Source organism: Coenobita brevimanus, chromosome 95, assembly GCF_032717465.1.
Source record: "Coenobita brevimanus isolate Jiangsu-jjx chromosome 95, ASM3271746v2, whole genome shotgun sequence".
NCBI lineage: Eukaryota > Metazoa > Arthropoda > Malacostraca > Decapoda > Coenobitidae > Coenobita > Coenobita brevimanus.
In genome coordinates, this window is record NC_137048.1 from 23,782,126 (window position 1) to 23,800,718 (window position 18,593).

General features: G+C 41.7%; 1 protein-coding gene across 1 annotated transcript in view; it reads left to right on the plus strand.

Annotated features, from left to right (window-relative positions):
* Nucleotides 1-752: 752 nt before the first annotated feature.
* LOC145413257 (cell adhesion molecule 2-like) overlaps nucleotides 753-18,593 on the plus strand; it is a 201,171-nt gene continuing 183,330 nt past the window's right edge. The window contains exon 1 of the mRNA XM_080282987.1: nucleotides 753-813. Coding sequence (XP_080139113.1) covers nucleotides 753-813 — 61 coding nt within the window. The remainder of the gene's footprint in view (nucleotides 814-18,593) is intronic.

The window sequence follows — 18,593 nt, forward strand, 5'->3', positions numbered from 1 at the left end:
ACATGTGCCCGCGAATGTAACAAGCGTGCCTGTGTAATCCCATGTCCTTATGGCAAATCCCGTGTAAATTGGTTGGCCAGGTGAAGGTGATGGTAATAATGATGGTGAGCGAGGTGGTGTGATGATGGTGGTGGTGATGATGATGGTGAGTGAGGTGATGACTTGATGGGGTGGTGATGGCGATGGTGAGCGAGGTGGTGTGATGGTGGTGGTGATGATGATGGTGAGTGAGGTGATGACTTGATGGTGGTGGTGGTGATGGCGATGGTGAGTGAGTGTTAGAGGGTGATGTAAGTGGATGTATAAATGTGAGTGTCTGTAGCTGAATGGTAAAGGATGATAGTGATTGAATGTGAGAGGGATGGTGAGTAAGTGTGTGACGGTGATGTGAGTGTGGGAGTGTGTGAATATGAAGGTCTTGCTAATTGAAATGATGGTGAGTGAGTGTGAGGGCAGTGGGGAGTGAATCTGAGGATGATGGTGAGGGTGAGAGTGAGTGAGAGTGGGAGTAAGAGTAACAGTGATGATGAGTTAATGTAAAAGTTATGTGAATGCGTATGAGGGTGGCAATGTGTGTGGGTGATGTTGTGGGTGACTGTAAGAGTGAGGTTGATGAATGAGAGTGCAGTATAGTATGTGTGAATAGAGTGCGGGTGCCACGGTGAGTGAATGTGTGAAAATAATGTTAAGAGAGTGTGATAATGAATTAATGTTAGCGACGGTGCGAGGGAATATAAACGTGAAGGAGTATGATGGCGGGAGTGAGGATGTGTGACCGTGTGAGTCTGAGGGTTCGGGTGAGTGAGTATGAGGGTGAGGGTCATGGTGTACTGTATAAGACACAACTCTGTTCCTGAAATTTAGTGAAAAAATGCCGTGAAGGACGAACATTACGGTACTTGCTTCCTGACATGATCGGAACCGTTGGTACTGGTGTCTGAGGAAATTTTCCAGTTTCTCCAGTGACTCTGCCACGGAATGTTAACAGTGGTTCAGCGTGACTGCTGACCTCTGCCACCTGCGAAAATGTGGGTGTGGTAAGCCTTCTATTATGTTTCGTCAGTTGTAACTATGCATCTGACAAACGCAGCAACAGAGTTGTGTCTTCTACTGTACACTTGTGACGGTGACGCCAGGCGAAAATTACTCAAGAAAATACTTGTCCTGATACTTAGAGACTCAGGAGACAATTATATAATTTTCACGTTTTGAATAATCACACTTAATACACATTGTCAGTTGAACCGACTCTGTACTCACTAAATAACGTATAATATGCAGTTATTTATCCTTCCACAGGTTCATTACGTAGTTCACTTACTTATGGCTAAATTGTTAGAATCGTTATTTATAATAGTAGAACTGTTGGTATAGAATATTTATGATTGCCTATCCGTGTCAAACTAATGTAAACACTGAGTACTTGATTATGTGCCGTAAGTAGATACTTTTCAAGATGATGAACACCTCACTTTTTTTTTTTTTAATCACACAAATTCCGTGATTTGCAAATAGTTGCCTACGTAAATCTTGTTAATAATGGTATAAGGACTCCAGTCTTCTCTTACGCTGATGAATCTACCTTTTTCGTTTCCGCCCACCTCTCAGAGCGTCCATCACAGCAATTGCTACGATATTCACGGGATGAGGCTTTGAAGCACCTGATTTCTGCAGCCTCATCTTTATGACTGGGGGGTAAATGAAATCATGTTCTTTGTTAATGCTTCCAAACTCAGCTTCTCGATCGTTCAACTCGTCGCAGTCTTATACATTATTATCATTTCACCTTCAACAACACGCAGCTCATTCATTCACCATTTTCAGATTTCTTTTGTGTCTCCTTTTATCGTTGATCATCCTTAGGAAGGTCACAACTCAGAATACTTTGCAAAAATTAAGTGTATTAAACTAACTCTGTGCTGTCCTTAACCTTATTCATTTTGCTGACACTGAGCCGGGCCCTTATTCTACCCTGCATGGAATGCAGCTATAATGTTCCAGGGATCATAGCTTACGGCACTTCTGAGGGTGGAGTCATAGGCTTTTTGTCTCATCAGCTCCACTCATTTCACAGATTAGCTTCAGTCTTTTTTTCCTTGCATCAGTGTTGCATGTCTCTCTTCTCTCAATAATACTCAAGTCGGTGTTTTCTTTTTATTCTGTTCCAGTCATAGGTAGTATGCATCTCCTTTTTCTGCCCAACGCCCTGGTGGAAGAATTAAATAGTACGTTCAGTCCTTCATATACCAGGCTGCTCAGCTCTTGTCTACTTCAACTTTTCTTTCCCTCTGTCTGTTTCCCCCAACATCGTTTACATAGTGTGCCCTTGCATCTCAGAATGAACTGATCATAATTTTGGCTTTTGTTTGTTCAGCTTTATTTGGAAGGGAGAACCTTCTTTAAAGCTCTAAGCCCTCTGCCCTTTCCTTTGTGCATAAACAAGGCGTAGTGACGACCATGTGCTATACTCAGGCTCGAATCTCTAAAAGAAGCTGGAGGTTTTTCAAGTATATTTTACCACCAAGTGCGTGCTCAGGTCGCTTGTCTCTGATTGCTCTGCACCACGGTATCCCACCCTAGGACCTCTACATCTTTCAAAAGGTACAGTAACATTGGACTGATGGCTACAGTTTGGACGGCAGCAGTCCATGGTATTTCAGGCGTGTGTGGGGGTAGCCGCTGAGGCGCTCTTCTTGGAAAGGATTGCGAAAGACGTCACTCCTAAGCTAATTAAGTTGTGGTGATCAAATGAGGGGACGACGTCACTTGAGGTGGGCGTTGAAAGGACCAGGAAAACACGATAACAAGGATCATAATGTTTTGTTGGCTGACAAAGAGGATCGTGCCTTTGTTGAGGAGCCTCGTCGTCGTACGGTCGTATGCTTTGGCTGAAATTTTTTTGTTCGCCTTACAAAGAAATATAAATTTAAAAACAGGTTTTTATGATGTTTATATATTCATGACGTATTTCACTGTGCACTTATTCAGTGTGTACGCAACAGCCTGCAAGTGGGAAAGAAGAGTGACAAACTGAGTGTTCTTGAGAGAAATAGGAGTGACAGAGGCATAGAGTAACCAAGGATGAGGTAAAGGACGGAGTGGAAAGGTATATGAATGAAGACAGGGTGACGTGGAGGCGATTTGCTCACGTTCTCCGGGATTAAGGCATGTGGCTGTATGTACAAACAGATGGAACTTAGTGCTAATCGTCACGCAGCGGCACCGGCTTTTGTTTATTTGGGGAGAGTAGAAGGGCCACTCATTTCAGTGAGGTTCTTCCCTGCGTCTATCAAATTACTGTTAAAACAAGAATGATGTTCAAGGTAGGCATAAAATCGGTTTATTCCTTTTTGGCCTTAGTTTAGTAAAAAAAAAAAAAAAAGTCAGCTCTTATTTATGAGTGAGTGTTTATGCAGCAAAACTTGCTACGAAAAAAGTCACAATCACACGCACGCATACACAAACGACTCTCTCTCTCTCTCCACACACACACACACACACACACACACACACACACACACACACACACACACACACACACACACACACACACACACACACACACACACACACACACACACACACACACACTGGTCTGCCCTCAACGAATTCATATATGCATCTCCTCTCTTGCTGCGACGAAACTATTCCACAAAACTTCTCGAAAGCGGAAACAGCCATGTGTAGTTGGGCTGCAGGCGGCGAGAATACATGCAGCCGGCCAACTAACCACTTCAGGACCAGGACGTTAATTTCTTTTTTTATTCCCGCTTCTTCCAGACTCGTATCCTCTTCAGTCCGATTGAATACCCCTTTTAGACAATCTGATTCGGCTATTGAGAGACCTTTCGATCTCGGAGTAGCTGCATAGAGTTTTAATTAACCCCTTCGCTACTACAAGTCTGCTCTGCGTTGAATATAAATCGCATGGGGATTAGTGAGATTAAAATAAAAGGCGACACCGAATTGAAGGGGTTTTCATTCAGTTGAGGAGAGGACCCAAGCAGTGGAGTGGTTAATGCAATTTCTATCCAACCCCTCCAATGCGAAAAGCTTTATTCTTGCCGTTAACAGACGATTATATTCATTTTAGTATAGCGACCAAGTAGTGAAGGGGTTAATGGAGGTTGTATGTGACTCCTTCTAGTTCCAATGTCTCTCCAAAGCTGAATAAAATCGTCTGGATATAGTAAGAGTAAACTGAAGAATACGTCACCTGATTCAAAGGGATAACCTCAAAAGGAAGAGTTGGTGATCAAGTGGTAAGGGAAGTGATCTGTTGCCTGAATGGTCTCGAATTTGATCCCAGACTTGGGCAGGGATCAGTCTGGTGATATAAATTACGTTAAACAGACGGCCGTAAGAGCCACGGATATATCAGAGAGAGAGAGAGAGAGAGAGAGAGAGAGAGAGAGACAGACAGACAGAGAGAGAGAGAGAGAGAGAGACAGACAGACAGACAGACAGAGACAGAGACAGAGAGAGACGTTAATGCCATCACCCTAGTCCAAACCGACGCAGCCCTGACATGTATTCAATGTGGACTTCGTGTATTTGTGCCGAAACGTTGTCACGTGAAGGTATGTGACACGTAGTAGGATTAGGCCTCAGGGAATAGGCTGTCTACTCTAAGTCTCAAAGCGGAAAGATGAAAAATAAAGTACCTGAAGAGGAAAATCCACTCCAACCAACTAACCACTCCAACTGTCCAACTAACTAGCCACTCCAACCATCTCATCACTCCAAGCAAACAGCCACTTCAATCAGCCATCCAACCAACGACTTTAACAACCTCTTCACTCCAACCAACCAACCAACCAACTAATAAATCACTCCAACCAGACGACCATTCCAACCAGCCGACCGCTCCAACCGTCCAACCAATTACTCCAACCAACCGAACACTCCAACCTACCAACCTCCCCAACCAACCAACCTCTCCAGCCAACCAGCCACTCCAACCATTCAACCAATCACTTCAACGAACCAACCACTTCAACCACCCACTTCAAGCTGACAAGCCAAGCAGCCAGCCACTGCAGTCAACGAACCACTCCAACTAACAAAGCACTCCAACCAACCAACCACCCCAGTCAACTAGCCGTTCAGTCAACCAACCACTCCAACCAACTAACCACTCCAACCAACTAACCACTCCAGCCAACTAACCCACCAATTTTTGCAACTGATCAACCATTCCATCCAGCCACCCTAACTCTACAGCCAAGAATTCCACAACCATCCAACCAACTACTTTAACCACCCAACCACTGCAACCACCTAGTCACTCCCACTACCCTGCCACTCCATCGCCCTTCACACCTCCACTGAAGAGCTCTACAAACATGGCTTGTTAAGACACATGGCTCAGTCTCTGCTACACTGGCAAGTAGGTGGCGAAGAGTAAATTCTCTTGGGTTCTTGTGTTTCATTCATTCAGGCGACTATAATAGTCTGGAGTTGAAGTGGAATACCCGAGTTGTCCCGATAGTACGTAGGTTAATAGTAGGGGTAGTTTATTATCTTGGGCTCCTGTAACTCACTCTTCGTTCCTATGACCCTTTCCCATTACGGTGGGCATGCAGCACCCGTCTAGCTACACTTTCACCATTTCAAGTTTCAACTGCATAAACTAACTAGTATTTGCATTTCTTCACATACTGTATGTATCTGGTTCCCTATGGCAGTCTTCTTACTTTGTCATTCCCTCGACCTGACCCTTATTCTCTTATACGAAATATTTTCTGGCATATAGAAATGACTGGATCATTATTTAGGTATTCTGTTATCAACTTTCCTCTGGATATAGGAATTTTTGGAGGCTTTCGACTCTTAGACCTTCCTCATTTTCTATATTTTTTGCACTAAATCATTCCCTTCTATGCTTACTGCTTTATTCCACCATTTTGTAATCCCGGTAACCTTTCTTCCAATCGTCCTAATCTCATTAACTCTCACAGCTACACTCTAATTTAGCCTTCTTTCCCTTCAGGACGAAAAATCTTAAATGTTCCCCACTACATCAGCCTCCAAACGCACACAAGCAATTACTCGGTGTATTAAAAAATGATAATTACCTTTCACGCCCAGTAATCAGCAGTTTCTTGTGAGGAAAAATGGGCAGCGTCAGCATACTTTCTAGGGGTGATTATGAGAAGCACATTTTCAGAACTCGAGTTGAAGAGCCACTGTTTCCCTTATTTCCATCATTCTTTAAGGAATACTAAAGTGGGTTTGCAGCTGTAGATTAATGTCATTCACAGTCAGTATAAAAATTGCCATTTTCCCATTTCGAATGCTGAGTTGTAACAGTAAATTAGCACAATAATATGGTGCTAGTTACGAAGAATTCTTATAGGAAAAATGTACAGGCGCAGTGTGGTCACATTCTGACATTGATGTACGGGATATAAGGTGTTTAATGGTGAAGATCTCCGCCAAGTTAATCTGGAGGAAATATTAACTTCCAATATACTATAGCACTAGCCGTGTGTGTGTGTGTGTGTGTGTGTGTGTGTGTGTGTGTGTGTGTGTGTATTTCGGGCAGCCGAAACTGCACATTCAAATCGCACCAAAATTGGCACAAAAATCGCAAAAAATTCGCTGATGTGAAGAACCTTGGTCCCATCACGATTGAAAAACTTTAACCATATTTAATAAGCGATCAAATTTTGACCAAATAGCGATACTCCCGGCGACCGGCATAGGATCTCCGTAGAATTTTTTGCCCATAGTTAGGACTAAGATATACTATAGGCCTAGCAGTAGCCGTGTGTCTGTGTGTGTATTTCGGACTTGCGGTCAGAAAACTTATGTTCCATTCCCGAAGCTGCAAATAACACGATCTATTAGTTAGCTGCAAATAATCCAAGTGACAACGTTAGACTAGAACAGCACATAAATGGACCATCATAGGACCTTCCATGTCGCCTTGACAGCCGATAATGACAACGTTACGCTAGAACTGTACATAAGCGAGAGTGCCTTCCGCAGGAGCAAGTGCGAGGGGCCCGAAGGGCCCACGAGCACTTGTTTGAGCGATAGCAACAGATTAGCATTAGAATACGATGCAAATGTGCAGTGAGAAGGACGTACAGTAGCTGTATTTTCCTACTCTGCCACTGGGCTGCGGAAAATAAGATGCAAAATAACTAAAATCTCCGCCAAGTTAATGTGGACCAGCTGTAGGGATTATTATGAGAAGCACATTTTCAAAACCCGTGTAGGAGAGCCACTCATTCCCTTCCTGCACCATTTTTGCCAGCACACTAAAGGAGGCTGAGCAGCGGGTAGACTAACAGCGGCATGCGTAATTATTCAGTGCCGCTTAGGACCCCGTGTTTACTTATAATTATGCTCGACTCACAAAGACCAGAATCATGAACTCACAGAAACAACCATGCTCTGTGCTCGCTCAGGTCGGCAGTGGCTCACAAGACGGAGGGAGAATGAAAGCTCATAGACGTGGAAGGGAACTCACAGACTGGGAGGGAGAGAGAGGAAGGGACCTCAGTGACAAGGGGAAAGGGACTTATAAGACAGAAGAAGGGAAGGAACTCGCAGACTGGAGAAAGGAAATGGACTCCTAAACTGGAGAATAGAAGGGGATTCATTGGAGGGAGGAAACTCAGACAGGAGGAAGGGACTCACAGACTGGAGAGAGGAAAAAGACTCATAGACTGGAAGAAGCGGACGCACAGACTGGAGAACACAGAATGGAGGAAAGGGATTCTGTTTGAAGGAAGGATACTCACAGACTGGAGAAAGAGGACTTAGATATTGTCTTTCTCAGGGTCCAATGACTCACTCTCAGATAAATATAATCGTCCGGCGTTAGCGGAAAAAGAATACTAGAGTTGCCCTGACCATGGGGAGAAAAACGGTCACGGTAGTAAAGTTGTCCCGACCGTGGGAGGATTAAATAACAAAGATCCACTCACTCGATGAAGCGCTGCTCTCGGGTGTGCCCTTTCCTCTCCTCTCTCCGTTCCTTCCTTCCTCTTCTGTCTTTACTTCATTCTTTCCTCGTTCTTTTGCCTACGGGTGACTTTACACTCCCTCTTTTGTCTTTCTTTCCTTTATTCTTTCCTCTTCCTTCTGCCTGTGGGTGACTCTACAGTACACTGAGTAACAGGCCTAATGGTTTCCTGTACACCAGGAAACCATTTACTACGCTGGGTGGTAACCATATAACCAAATTATGGCGCCTGGTGGTTTAGCGGATAATTACAGCGCTCCAGTCGGATTGAGCCTGTGAAGGTTTATATCCAAGGGATGGTTGGGGTTATTGCTCATGTAATGCCACTCAGGGATGAGTGAGGCTGGTCACTCTCATCTTAAATGTCAGGACCAAATTGCATAGCCCCGGGCTTCTACGCTCCTCATGGTGCAACGTAGAATTGGATGATAGATGGATGGATGAAAAATAGGACGGGAAAGGGGTGTCTGTCAATACACCGCTCACCGTAAATTAACGCAAATACCAAATCTGGGTTAAATTAAAAAAGAAAAAAATGTAGAAAGAGTTCTTCCTCAGTGGATACATTCTTCTGAAACAGCCTGTTAACGCTTCAGCCTGGTGGTACCTATTTTCTTATTCTATTCCTAATAGCGTCATACAGTTTTATCTATCTTCGGAAAGGACACACTCAAAAAAGTGGTTAGAAACAGTATTCATCAAGGCCCTGGAAAACAAGAGAGTAATGCATTTGCTCAGTACTTATTCCCTTCACTTCGGTGACGCATTACTTGTATCTTTTTCACTATCTCCAAATGATAGCCTTTCCGATATTATTAGATATAGCCGTCATTGTCTCCCTCATTATTACAGTGTTCTCCTGCACTGAATAAATAGATCTGGTGACAACAAAGATATATAAAAATTACGTACGTGAGCTAAAGTGGTTAATATAAATATATTTTTTCGCGTCTGCAGTATGGTCCTACATAGTGTTGTGTGTAACAATTTCTCATAAGATCTAACCTCTCAGCCCCGATGACATCCCGTGTACTTTCATCTTGCTACCTGCAGATTATTTTTTTCAATTGCTGGCCGATTTACGAACTGGAGGGATTATACATAGCTTTCATTAGCTCCTTTCATGAGAGAAGAATTCCCGATATCATTAAAGTTCCGTGCGTGGCGGCAGCAAGAATATGCCTTTATATCATAGGTTAGCCGTGTGGGAGAAACCTCTGAGAGTAGAGCTCCGACACGCCAGAATTCCTAAAATCATACCTTAGTAAGTCAAATGTGCAAGTGTGGCTGCAGGGTTAGGGACAAAAGTTCGTCACCTGTTCCTCTGCTTCTGCTTCACGTTTAGGGCATGTCCATCATTTCCACTTTCTCCATCATAACCAAGAGAATCATCTGCGGGTAGAGAAATATACTAACTTTTTCTCAGCTTAGGAATGTTAGCAAGAGGAGGAAAGTAAAAGGCAAGAGGTAAATTGTTTGACCGAAATTTTGTCCTTATTTGTACCAAGTTTCGGTGCAAGGCGAGGGTGTAACCTAAATACACCCTAACATACTGCCTTGTTATTATAGTACTTGCCCTGACACCACGTGAATTATCATGAAAATCTTAATTAGAATAATGTCACCAAATTATAGAGCAAAAGGGGGAATGTTGTGCTGGCCCGCAGACCGTAAATCCTGGGTAAGAATATCACCAGCCATAACTCATGTAAAACCCTTTCACTAGCATGGGTCTTTTCTAAACTAAGTAAAATAATCTGGAGGCAGCAAGGAGGTAGTACTACAGACGTTACCGTACGAAATATATTAATAAGATGGCTTGTAACCTTTAATTTGAAGAATCTTGCTTGAGATAAATAAAATAGTATATGGGCAGCAGAAATATAGCTTAAAAGACTTCATTGAACAGATAAGATCAGTGGACATTATTTCTAGTCCATTCACTACCACTAGGGTGTTTCCTAAGCTGAATAAAAACGCCTGGCGATAGCACAATTATAATTTTAAAAAAAGCAGGCGTCGCGAGTAAAATATGGAATAACTGAGACTGGAGAAGGGAAGGTAGGTAAGGGGAAAGATGGGTAAGGGGAGGGATGGGTAAGGGAAGGGATAGGTGAGGGGAGGGATGGGTGAGGGGAGGGATGGGAAAGGGAAAGGATAGGTGAGGGAAGGGATGTGCGAGGGAACTACAACTCTAAGGTAATATGAATGTGTCGCTAATGATAGAGTATGAAATTAAAGGACACAGGAGGGACGGTGGGAAGTAATTTCTATGTAGAGAAAATAGTGGAGACTGTACACTGAGAAGGCCCTGTGTTAGAGAGAGGGGTCAGCGCCGTTTTCATACCGATTTTCACTTTCCCCAGAAGGTTCAGGTAAGCCCCTTGCACACACACATACACACACAGAGGGAGGGAGAGAGATAGAGAACAGTTAACCAGTACTTCTGGTGTGTCTGTACAAAAACTTCATTGATAACAGAGGATGGTGTTTATTGCCTTATTCTTAACCCTTTCGTTCAGATTACGTATTTATTTATTTATTTATTTATTTTTTCATGCTCGAGACTATTTTTTCTGCTTGGGAAAGACTTTTTGAAATGGACGTATAGAGCTTTAGTCAACATCTCTACTAAGGGGATCTCTGAGCGTGAATATAATCGTCGTACCAAAGATGAATGATAAGAGGCGTCCTCCTGCTAATGGGGTTAGAACGGAAATCGAATGGAGTTAGCGTGACCGTAGATTATTTATGTAACTTTTGGAACCTGTGATGAAAGTACAGCTGGTTTAGTTTTTGAGTCTCGGTGTTATATGTTTTCCGCAACGCGGTGTAGTGTGGCCACGTCTGAAGGTGTCACACGATCTTTTTTGTGTGGCATATTTTTCCTGTCCACTGTATTACAGTGGCACTCTCTTCACAGCTTCTAATGCCTTCATTCGGAGAGACTTTTGGAGAGCTTTTTGTGAGACTTCTCGAACTGGAGAAGTTGATATAGCTTTCATTTACTCCATTGCTCTTGAACTGGAAGAACAGATTACCTGTCATTTACTTCATTACGCTCGAACTGGAAACATAGATTACCTTTCAGTTACTCCATTTTTTATGAACTGGAAGAACAGATTACCTTTCATTTACTTCATTACACTCGAACTGGAAAAATAGGTTACCTTTCAGTTACTCCATTTTTTATGAACTGGAAAAATAGATTACCTTTCATTTGCTCCATTATTCTTGAACTGGAAGAATAGATATCATTTACTCCATTACTCTTGAACTGGAAGAACAGAGTGCCTTTCATTTACTACTTTACTTTTGAACTTGAGATACAAATATAGCTTTCAGTTACTCCATTACTCTCGAACTGGATAAATAGACATAGCTTCCATTTATGTCATTGCGAATCTCCCCAAGGCTAAAAGAATCGCTTGGAGGTAAGAGGGATACAGCAATAAAGCACGTCATCGGAAGGAAAGGTGTGAGGAAATACTGTAACACCGGTTTTCATTATCAGTCGCTAGAAAACTTGTCAGCAACCTCGAACTCTTCCTCCTCTAGCTGCTTCACTTCTTCCATCGTTCTTCACCTCACTTCTTCCTTCCCTCCATTCTTTCTTTAATCATTCCTTTCCTTCTTACTTCCCTACCACACTAACCTCCTATCTCTTTCATCCTTCCTTCCTCCCTCACTTTTCTCTTCTCTTGTTCTTCCTTCCCACTTCTTTATCCCTTCCTTCCCTACCTTCCTGTTCTCTCCACCCACCTTCTCTCTTTCACTCATACTTCCTTCATTTCTTTCCTCTATTTTCTGCAATCAAGGTGTCTGGATTTCTTTCCTTTGTTTTCTGAAATCAAGCTGTCTGGAAACCATGCCAGAAAAACAGCTTACTTGACACTGCCTACTTCCTTCCAGTACGATGACGTAATTTGTCTTATCCTTGCTGGCTACAGACGATTTTATTCAGCTGAGGAAAGACTTTTTTATCTGGATGGGATAGGTCCAGCATTACCTTCCTCATAACTCACAATCCTTCTGAAGTTGAATAAAATCGTTAGTAAATGTGAGGAAAGAAATGTGAGAATACGTCATCTCCGAAAGGGTTTATGCTCACAGCTGCTCCAAAAATGGCCCTCCAGAAATTAGAGGCGTCCATATCCCTTTATCCATTCAGTTTTAATATCTTCCAGCTTGCTGACGTCCATTTTCTTTCACTATTACTACTTTCACATGTCTATATTCAGTTTAAGGGGACTTCTAAGCACACACATAGAGGAATTGAGAAACTTCCTAACCATTCATAACAAGACGCCCCTTGTTGTATTCTTCCTACCTGCAGAAGATAAGTAGTAGTAGTAGGTGGCACCTTTTGTAGTGAAAGTCGGAAACACTCCATTAAGTCCTTTAGTTCAATATATATCATCTACTGTACTTTTTACCACCTCGAAGCACTGGAATTCGGCTTTGGACAGGCACCTCGTAGTAAAGGCATTAACTACTGTACAGTAAACACTTTCATGATAGCTACAATTCTACTGTTTTATTCCAAGCTAGACGATTTTATTCAGCAGAAAATAATTCATGGTTACCTTAGAGTGCCTGCGAGTATTTATATGTGCGTCCTCTACGTATCTCTCAGCCTAGTAAAATGTAGTTATATTTAATGGTGGAAAGAGTAATTATAAAGCGTTAAAGGGACATAAACAAACCAATCATGGAAGTTTATGTGTTGATCCTTCGAGCCTAATTACACAGCCTTCAGCTCGTTAGAAATATCAAGACCCATTAGGGCAATTTAGACGTGGGAGGCAAGAGAACAGTGTTTTAATGTGATTAGATTTAAAACTCGTAAATCCAAGTAGGAAAAGGGGGATATCGTGTTATTCGTGAAGGTATTATACAAGCTTCCCCACTCTCGTAAAATAAGATGTTAATAATGATATGTCAGGATGTGTTGGGAAATATGACCACGCGCATTATGCACTGATTTGGTCAGAAGCGCGCGCGCGCGCGCACACACACACACACACACACACACACACACACACACACACACACACACACACACACACACACACACACACACACACACACACACACACACACACACACAGATTCACTTCTCAAGTGACAAGATTTCTAGAGCATCTGCGGTCAGTAATAAACAAACGTATTGGCTTTCAAGAAAAGCTAAAGTGTAGTACTCTCAAAATATCAGTTGTGTTAATCATTTTTCAAAAGTCGATACTGTAATTGAGAAAATTTTCATTGCTCTGCTCCTCTCGTGATGTTTTGGACAGCTCCATGCTGCCCTCATTGTCAGTCGCGTTTTCTTTCCTTCTTGTATTCTTTCTTTCTCATCTTGGTTAATTGTGGCAGACACTTCTACCCTGTAGAATTAACCGATTCCGACCAAACCTGAACTCAATGGCCAGCCTATAACCTCGTTGTGTCGGCAAGGTTTTGGTTGCTAGGCAACCACGCGTTGCCTAACAACAGCCGAAATCCTTTTTTTTTTTCTCACTTTTTCACGGTTTGGGTTGTAGAAGCATTACTAATGGGCTTAGAAAGCTCTGACTTCTTCAGGCGTAATCTTGAGGACATTCCCTATCGGAAGTGTGCCATCCGTTTTTTCCCCTCTCTCCTCTAGTTTTCGAGAGGCAACCCTGCGAAGATTGGCCTCAGCGTCCTTAACAACCAGTTCCGGTTTTCAAAAATTCCCCCATAGTTCACCAGCGGCTCGATGGAACTAAATGAAAGTTTGCATGCTTGTAGATATTGACTAGTACTACAACTTTCTACGTACACCTAGGTTCTGCAATGGCCAGGTCAGGGGTCAAAGGTCATCAAATGCGAAAACGGTGAAAATAGCAAAATCACTACTATAAAAAATGCTAAGACTCCGAAGATTATTAAGTCAGGGCCATGATTCTTGGGTGGAGTGTTGCATTGGACTACCTCCATACAAAAATGACATTTAGTGTCGAAACTCAATTCCAGTCACTGGCAGCGCAGCCTAGAAGTTGTACCTCTGGTGGGCTACTCCACAAATTTCAAGTTCCCTAGCTCCACAATGGGTGGATGGAATCGAATGGAACTCTGCATGCTTATAGACATTAATGAGTACTACAAATGTTCTTCGTACATGCATGGTCTATATCCACAGGTCCGGGATCAAAGGTCATCAAGTGCAGGAAATATAAGCCCTAACATTACGACCTTGCTCGCGCGAAATGCTGACTCCAAAGATTATTAAGTCAGGGCCATGATTCTTGGGTGGAATGTTGCACTGGAGTACCTCCATATACAAATGACTTGAGTCGAAATTCGCTTCCGGTGGCCGACAAAGCTTGGTCAGCTTAGAGCTGGCCATCGTCGCCTACCGCCTTTTTAATATTATGTTTTGTCTCTAAGATTTCAGGCATTAGTCTCCGTGACCTAATTCAGGATAAATTATTTATTTTCAAGTGCTGCTGCTTCGATTATTAACAGGATGTTGATCTATACGCTACGCGGACTAGGTTCGTGAATATTCCATTAAGATTAGTGTGATGTTCTATTATTTGTCGATATATTGAATTTTCAAAAATATGTGTACAGTATCTGCATTAGTTCATACGAGGTCACTGCATATCCTGATCCTATCCTCCTGGTTGAGATAAAATACAGTATAAAGCGAGATTTTTGGCTGTGTAAATATCCACTTTCCTGATTCACTAGATCAAAGAGATCGGTTCACCTGCATGCTTCAGTCTGTGGTGAAGCAAACATCACATAACTCCCACCCGCCTCAGCCTCACCCATTAATATAAGACGGAAATTTCTCGTGTGTTTTGTCTTTATAATCTCAGTTGGTTCTTCCTGTCCTTGTTTATGAATCACAAACCTGGAATAGACAAGTCCTCGTCATACTAGTATATTTAGAAACTTACTCTATTAACCTCTGCGGCTTGCAAATATATTCTATATCATACTGTGGCGGAAACCAAAAGATTTTATTAATTTAGGAGAGGCACCTCTGGCTTTAGGGGATAAATGTGTTTTGAAACGAATGGAGAATAGAATGTTCAGGATGAAAAAAAAAAGTTTCGTACCTGAGGAAACAAATAAATATTTTCCGTAAAACAGTTGATAGTTGAGCAACTAAGCAAGAGAACGGCAGCTTGGAAAGGGAACGAATGGAAACAGTATAGAGAGAGAAAAACCAATGGAGGGATGAAATCCGTGAAAATGCCGAGCCGGAATACAGCAGTCTAATAACCAATAGGAGAGTGAAGAAATTTGGGACGGGTCTTTGTCTAGTAAGTGAACTGAGATGATGATGATGATGATGATGATGATAGTGGTGAAGTTATGTTAAAATTCTGCCGTTCAGAAAGAAGTGCAGTGCCTCGGTAACCTTGGCTCCATATCTCTAAATGGTCTCAATTATTTAAAAGATAAGAGTTTCAAGTTTCACGCCTATTAAAGGATTTGGCAAAATGATGAAAAGAAATCCAGCGACTCTTAAACGTGGCCCCAAGAGCCAAGCTTCTTTAAGTACATGAAAGTAAATGAGGCTGACGGACTTTGCTAACCTCGTTTAGGGATGACAAGACTTTCATTTTAAAGTCGCTGTGGTCGGAGAGGCAGTTTATTCTTCTTTTTCTCTGCTGGAAGTAGTCAGTTATTTATGGCGCTTTTGGAGTTGATTAGAATAATGTAAATAGAGGCAATTTATTATTCTTTCTGTCTGTCAGTATCACGAATAGTAATTTATATAACGCATTTTAGAAAATGAATATAGGTACTGTACCTATATTTTTCTTTCTGCTTCATGAACATTGCCCTCTTTATATGAGGCTTTTGGAGCTGGGTTGTATTTTAATCACAGGCTATTTATTCTTCTCTCTGTTTCACAAATAAATATGTATGTTAGTCTTGGAGTTGACTGGCATAATGCGAAGAGAGGTAATTTATTATTTTCCTTCTGTTTCACGGTTAGCAATTTTATGGCGTTCTTCTGGAGTCGGAAAGTTAATGTGAAAAGATGCCGATTTTCTTTCTACACTGTTTCAAGGATGGTTATTTATGTGAGTTTTCTGGAGTTTAACAGTACAGTATATATATATCATGAACAGAGGTAGTTTTCTTTTTTTCTTTTTTCTGGGCCACGAATTGATACCTTATTTTCTGAGGCTTTGGGATTAGATAGTATAATATAAATAGCAGCAGTTTACTCATCCTTTTCTTTGCTTCACGGGCTATTATCTTAGGACCCGGACAATCTCAAGTTTATAGAGGCAGTTTCTCTTTCTTCTCACTTTCACAGATATTTATGCATATGACAGTTTTTGAGACAGAGTATGATAAGAGTAGAGGCTGTTTATGCTCTCCCTGCGTCACTAATAGTTACTGTGTTCATGTGATCTTTTAGAATCGGATACTATAATAGGAAGATGTATGTTATCTTTATGTCCTTGGTAACTTTGCGGATGATTGTTTAGATGGCGTCTTTTGGCTTTGCATGGTGTAATATATAAATACGATCTTGAAGACAGTAAGGTGAAGTATTTTTAGCATGTGCATCAGATTAAATTATCCCTTTTACTGCGGTGATGTCTTTTTACAATTAATTTATGTTACATCCAAACTACTGCATTCAACCTGGCAACTATCTCGGGTGCTGAAATAAGTTATTAGAGACTATAACCTCTCCAGTCCGAAAAGTCTGAATAACATCGTCCGAAGGTAACAAGGATAAATGAATGTGACTTCATATTACCAATCTAGTTAACTCTGTATGGTCGGGCCAAATCTAGTGTTGTATTGCTGCTAATATTATTATTTATTTAGCTGTGAGTGAGTCATAAGTGGCTGGGAATGCTAAAAATATCACCATGAACTCTAATGATAGTGACAAGTTTGGTATTCTATTCCAGTTTACAGACTGCTTTCTTCAGCAGAGAGCGAGTCAATGGAGCTTGGAAATGTTAATATTGTCGCCAGTTAATACTCATGGTCATCCAACTGAAGCCAGACGATGTATGTAAGTTTAGAGAGTCATAACAGCCTGAGAGTGATAAAAGATTGGGGAACTTTTTTACTTTCATAGTTCTGTAATAGTTGAAATGAAAACAGCATGATAGATCATATGCCCTGCCAAGAGGCTTAACCTTTACAGTTTTGTCCAGTCGCTTAAGGCCTGGGATTAACCTGCATACACGGATATACACATCGCTGACAGTTTGCTCGATTGCAACCGAGAATTATTGTGTGAGTGTGGGAAATGTGTGCGCCCTTTATATATATATATATATATATATATATATATATATATATATATGGAACATATATATATATATGGAACATATATATATATATGGAACATATATATATATATATATATATATATATATATATATATATAGATATATATATATATATATATATATATATATATATGGAAAATTGAACAGGAAATATATATATATATATATATATATATATATATATATATATATATATATATGGAGCCTCTGTGGTACAGTGGTAGAGTGTGCGTTTCGTACACGGGTGAGCCAGGGTTCGCGCCCCGCCAGGGTAATAAACTTTGGGAGTGTTCACCCGGCCACGTACTGCATTGGCGGACACCAGGGGTGCTGTGGTTGAACCAGTGTCGCTTACTATAAAGTATGCTTGCACCCAGTCGGCTTGCGCGGGCCGATTACACTTGGTTCACAGACTACACACACATCCAAAGCCACTCCAACACTACAATTACACTAAGAAGCACTTCTCACCCTACATGCAATCTCTACTAGACAGCCTAAGCCACTTGGTAGAGATACATTGGCTGTATCGTCCCGACTTCGGTTGGGATAGGCCGGTCCTGCAGTGGATACTCAGACTGCTGCTGATGATTATATATATATATATATATATATATAGTGAGTGATGAAAAGGTGGCTTTAGGAGTGGCAGAGGATGTGTGGATCAAATATTTGCAGTGAGACAGATACAGTAGCAGAGAAGGCTTGTGAGAAGGACCATAAGGTGTTTATGGCATTCATGGATCTGGAAAAAGCATACGACAAAGTGGACAGAGAAGGATTGTGGAAAGTTTTGCGCATGTACGGTGTAGATGGTAAGCTGTTGGGTGCCGTCAGGAGTTTTTATGATGGCGGTGAAGCATGTGTAAGGGTTAACTAGCATCTAAGTGAATGGTTCACGATCGGTGTGTGCGTGCGACAAGGTTGTGTGATGACCCCATGGTTGTTTAATATGTATATGGGTGGGGTTATGAGAAAAGTAAAAACATGAGTAATGGAGAGAGGGATGGCGTTGGTAATGAATGGTGATGGATGGAATATCTGAAATTTGTTGTATGCTGATGATGCAGTACTGCTTGCAAATACCGGACAAGAACTTGGTAGGCTAGTGCAGAGTTTTGCTGATGTCTGTGGGCGTCGTGCCTTGACAGTAAATGTAGAAAAGAGTAAAGCGATGGTTAATAAGAGAGAAGGTGACTCCCAGTGCGATGTTACAGTGAATGGAGAGAGACTGGAATTGGTGAGAGAGTTCAAATACCTGGGTACAGTGATAGAAAAGAGAGGAAAATGAGGAAAAGGAGTTGAAA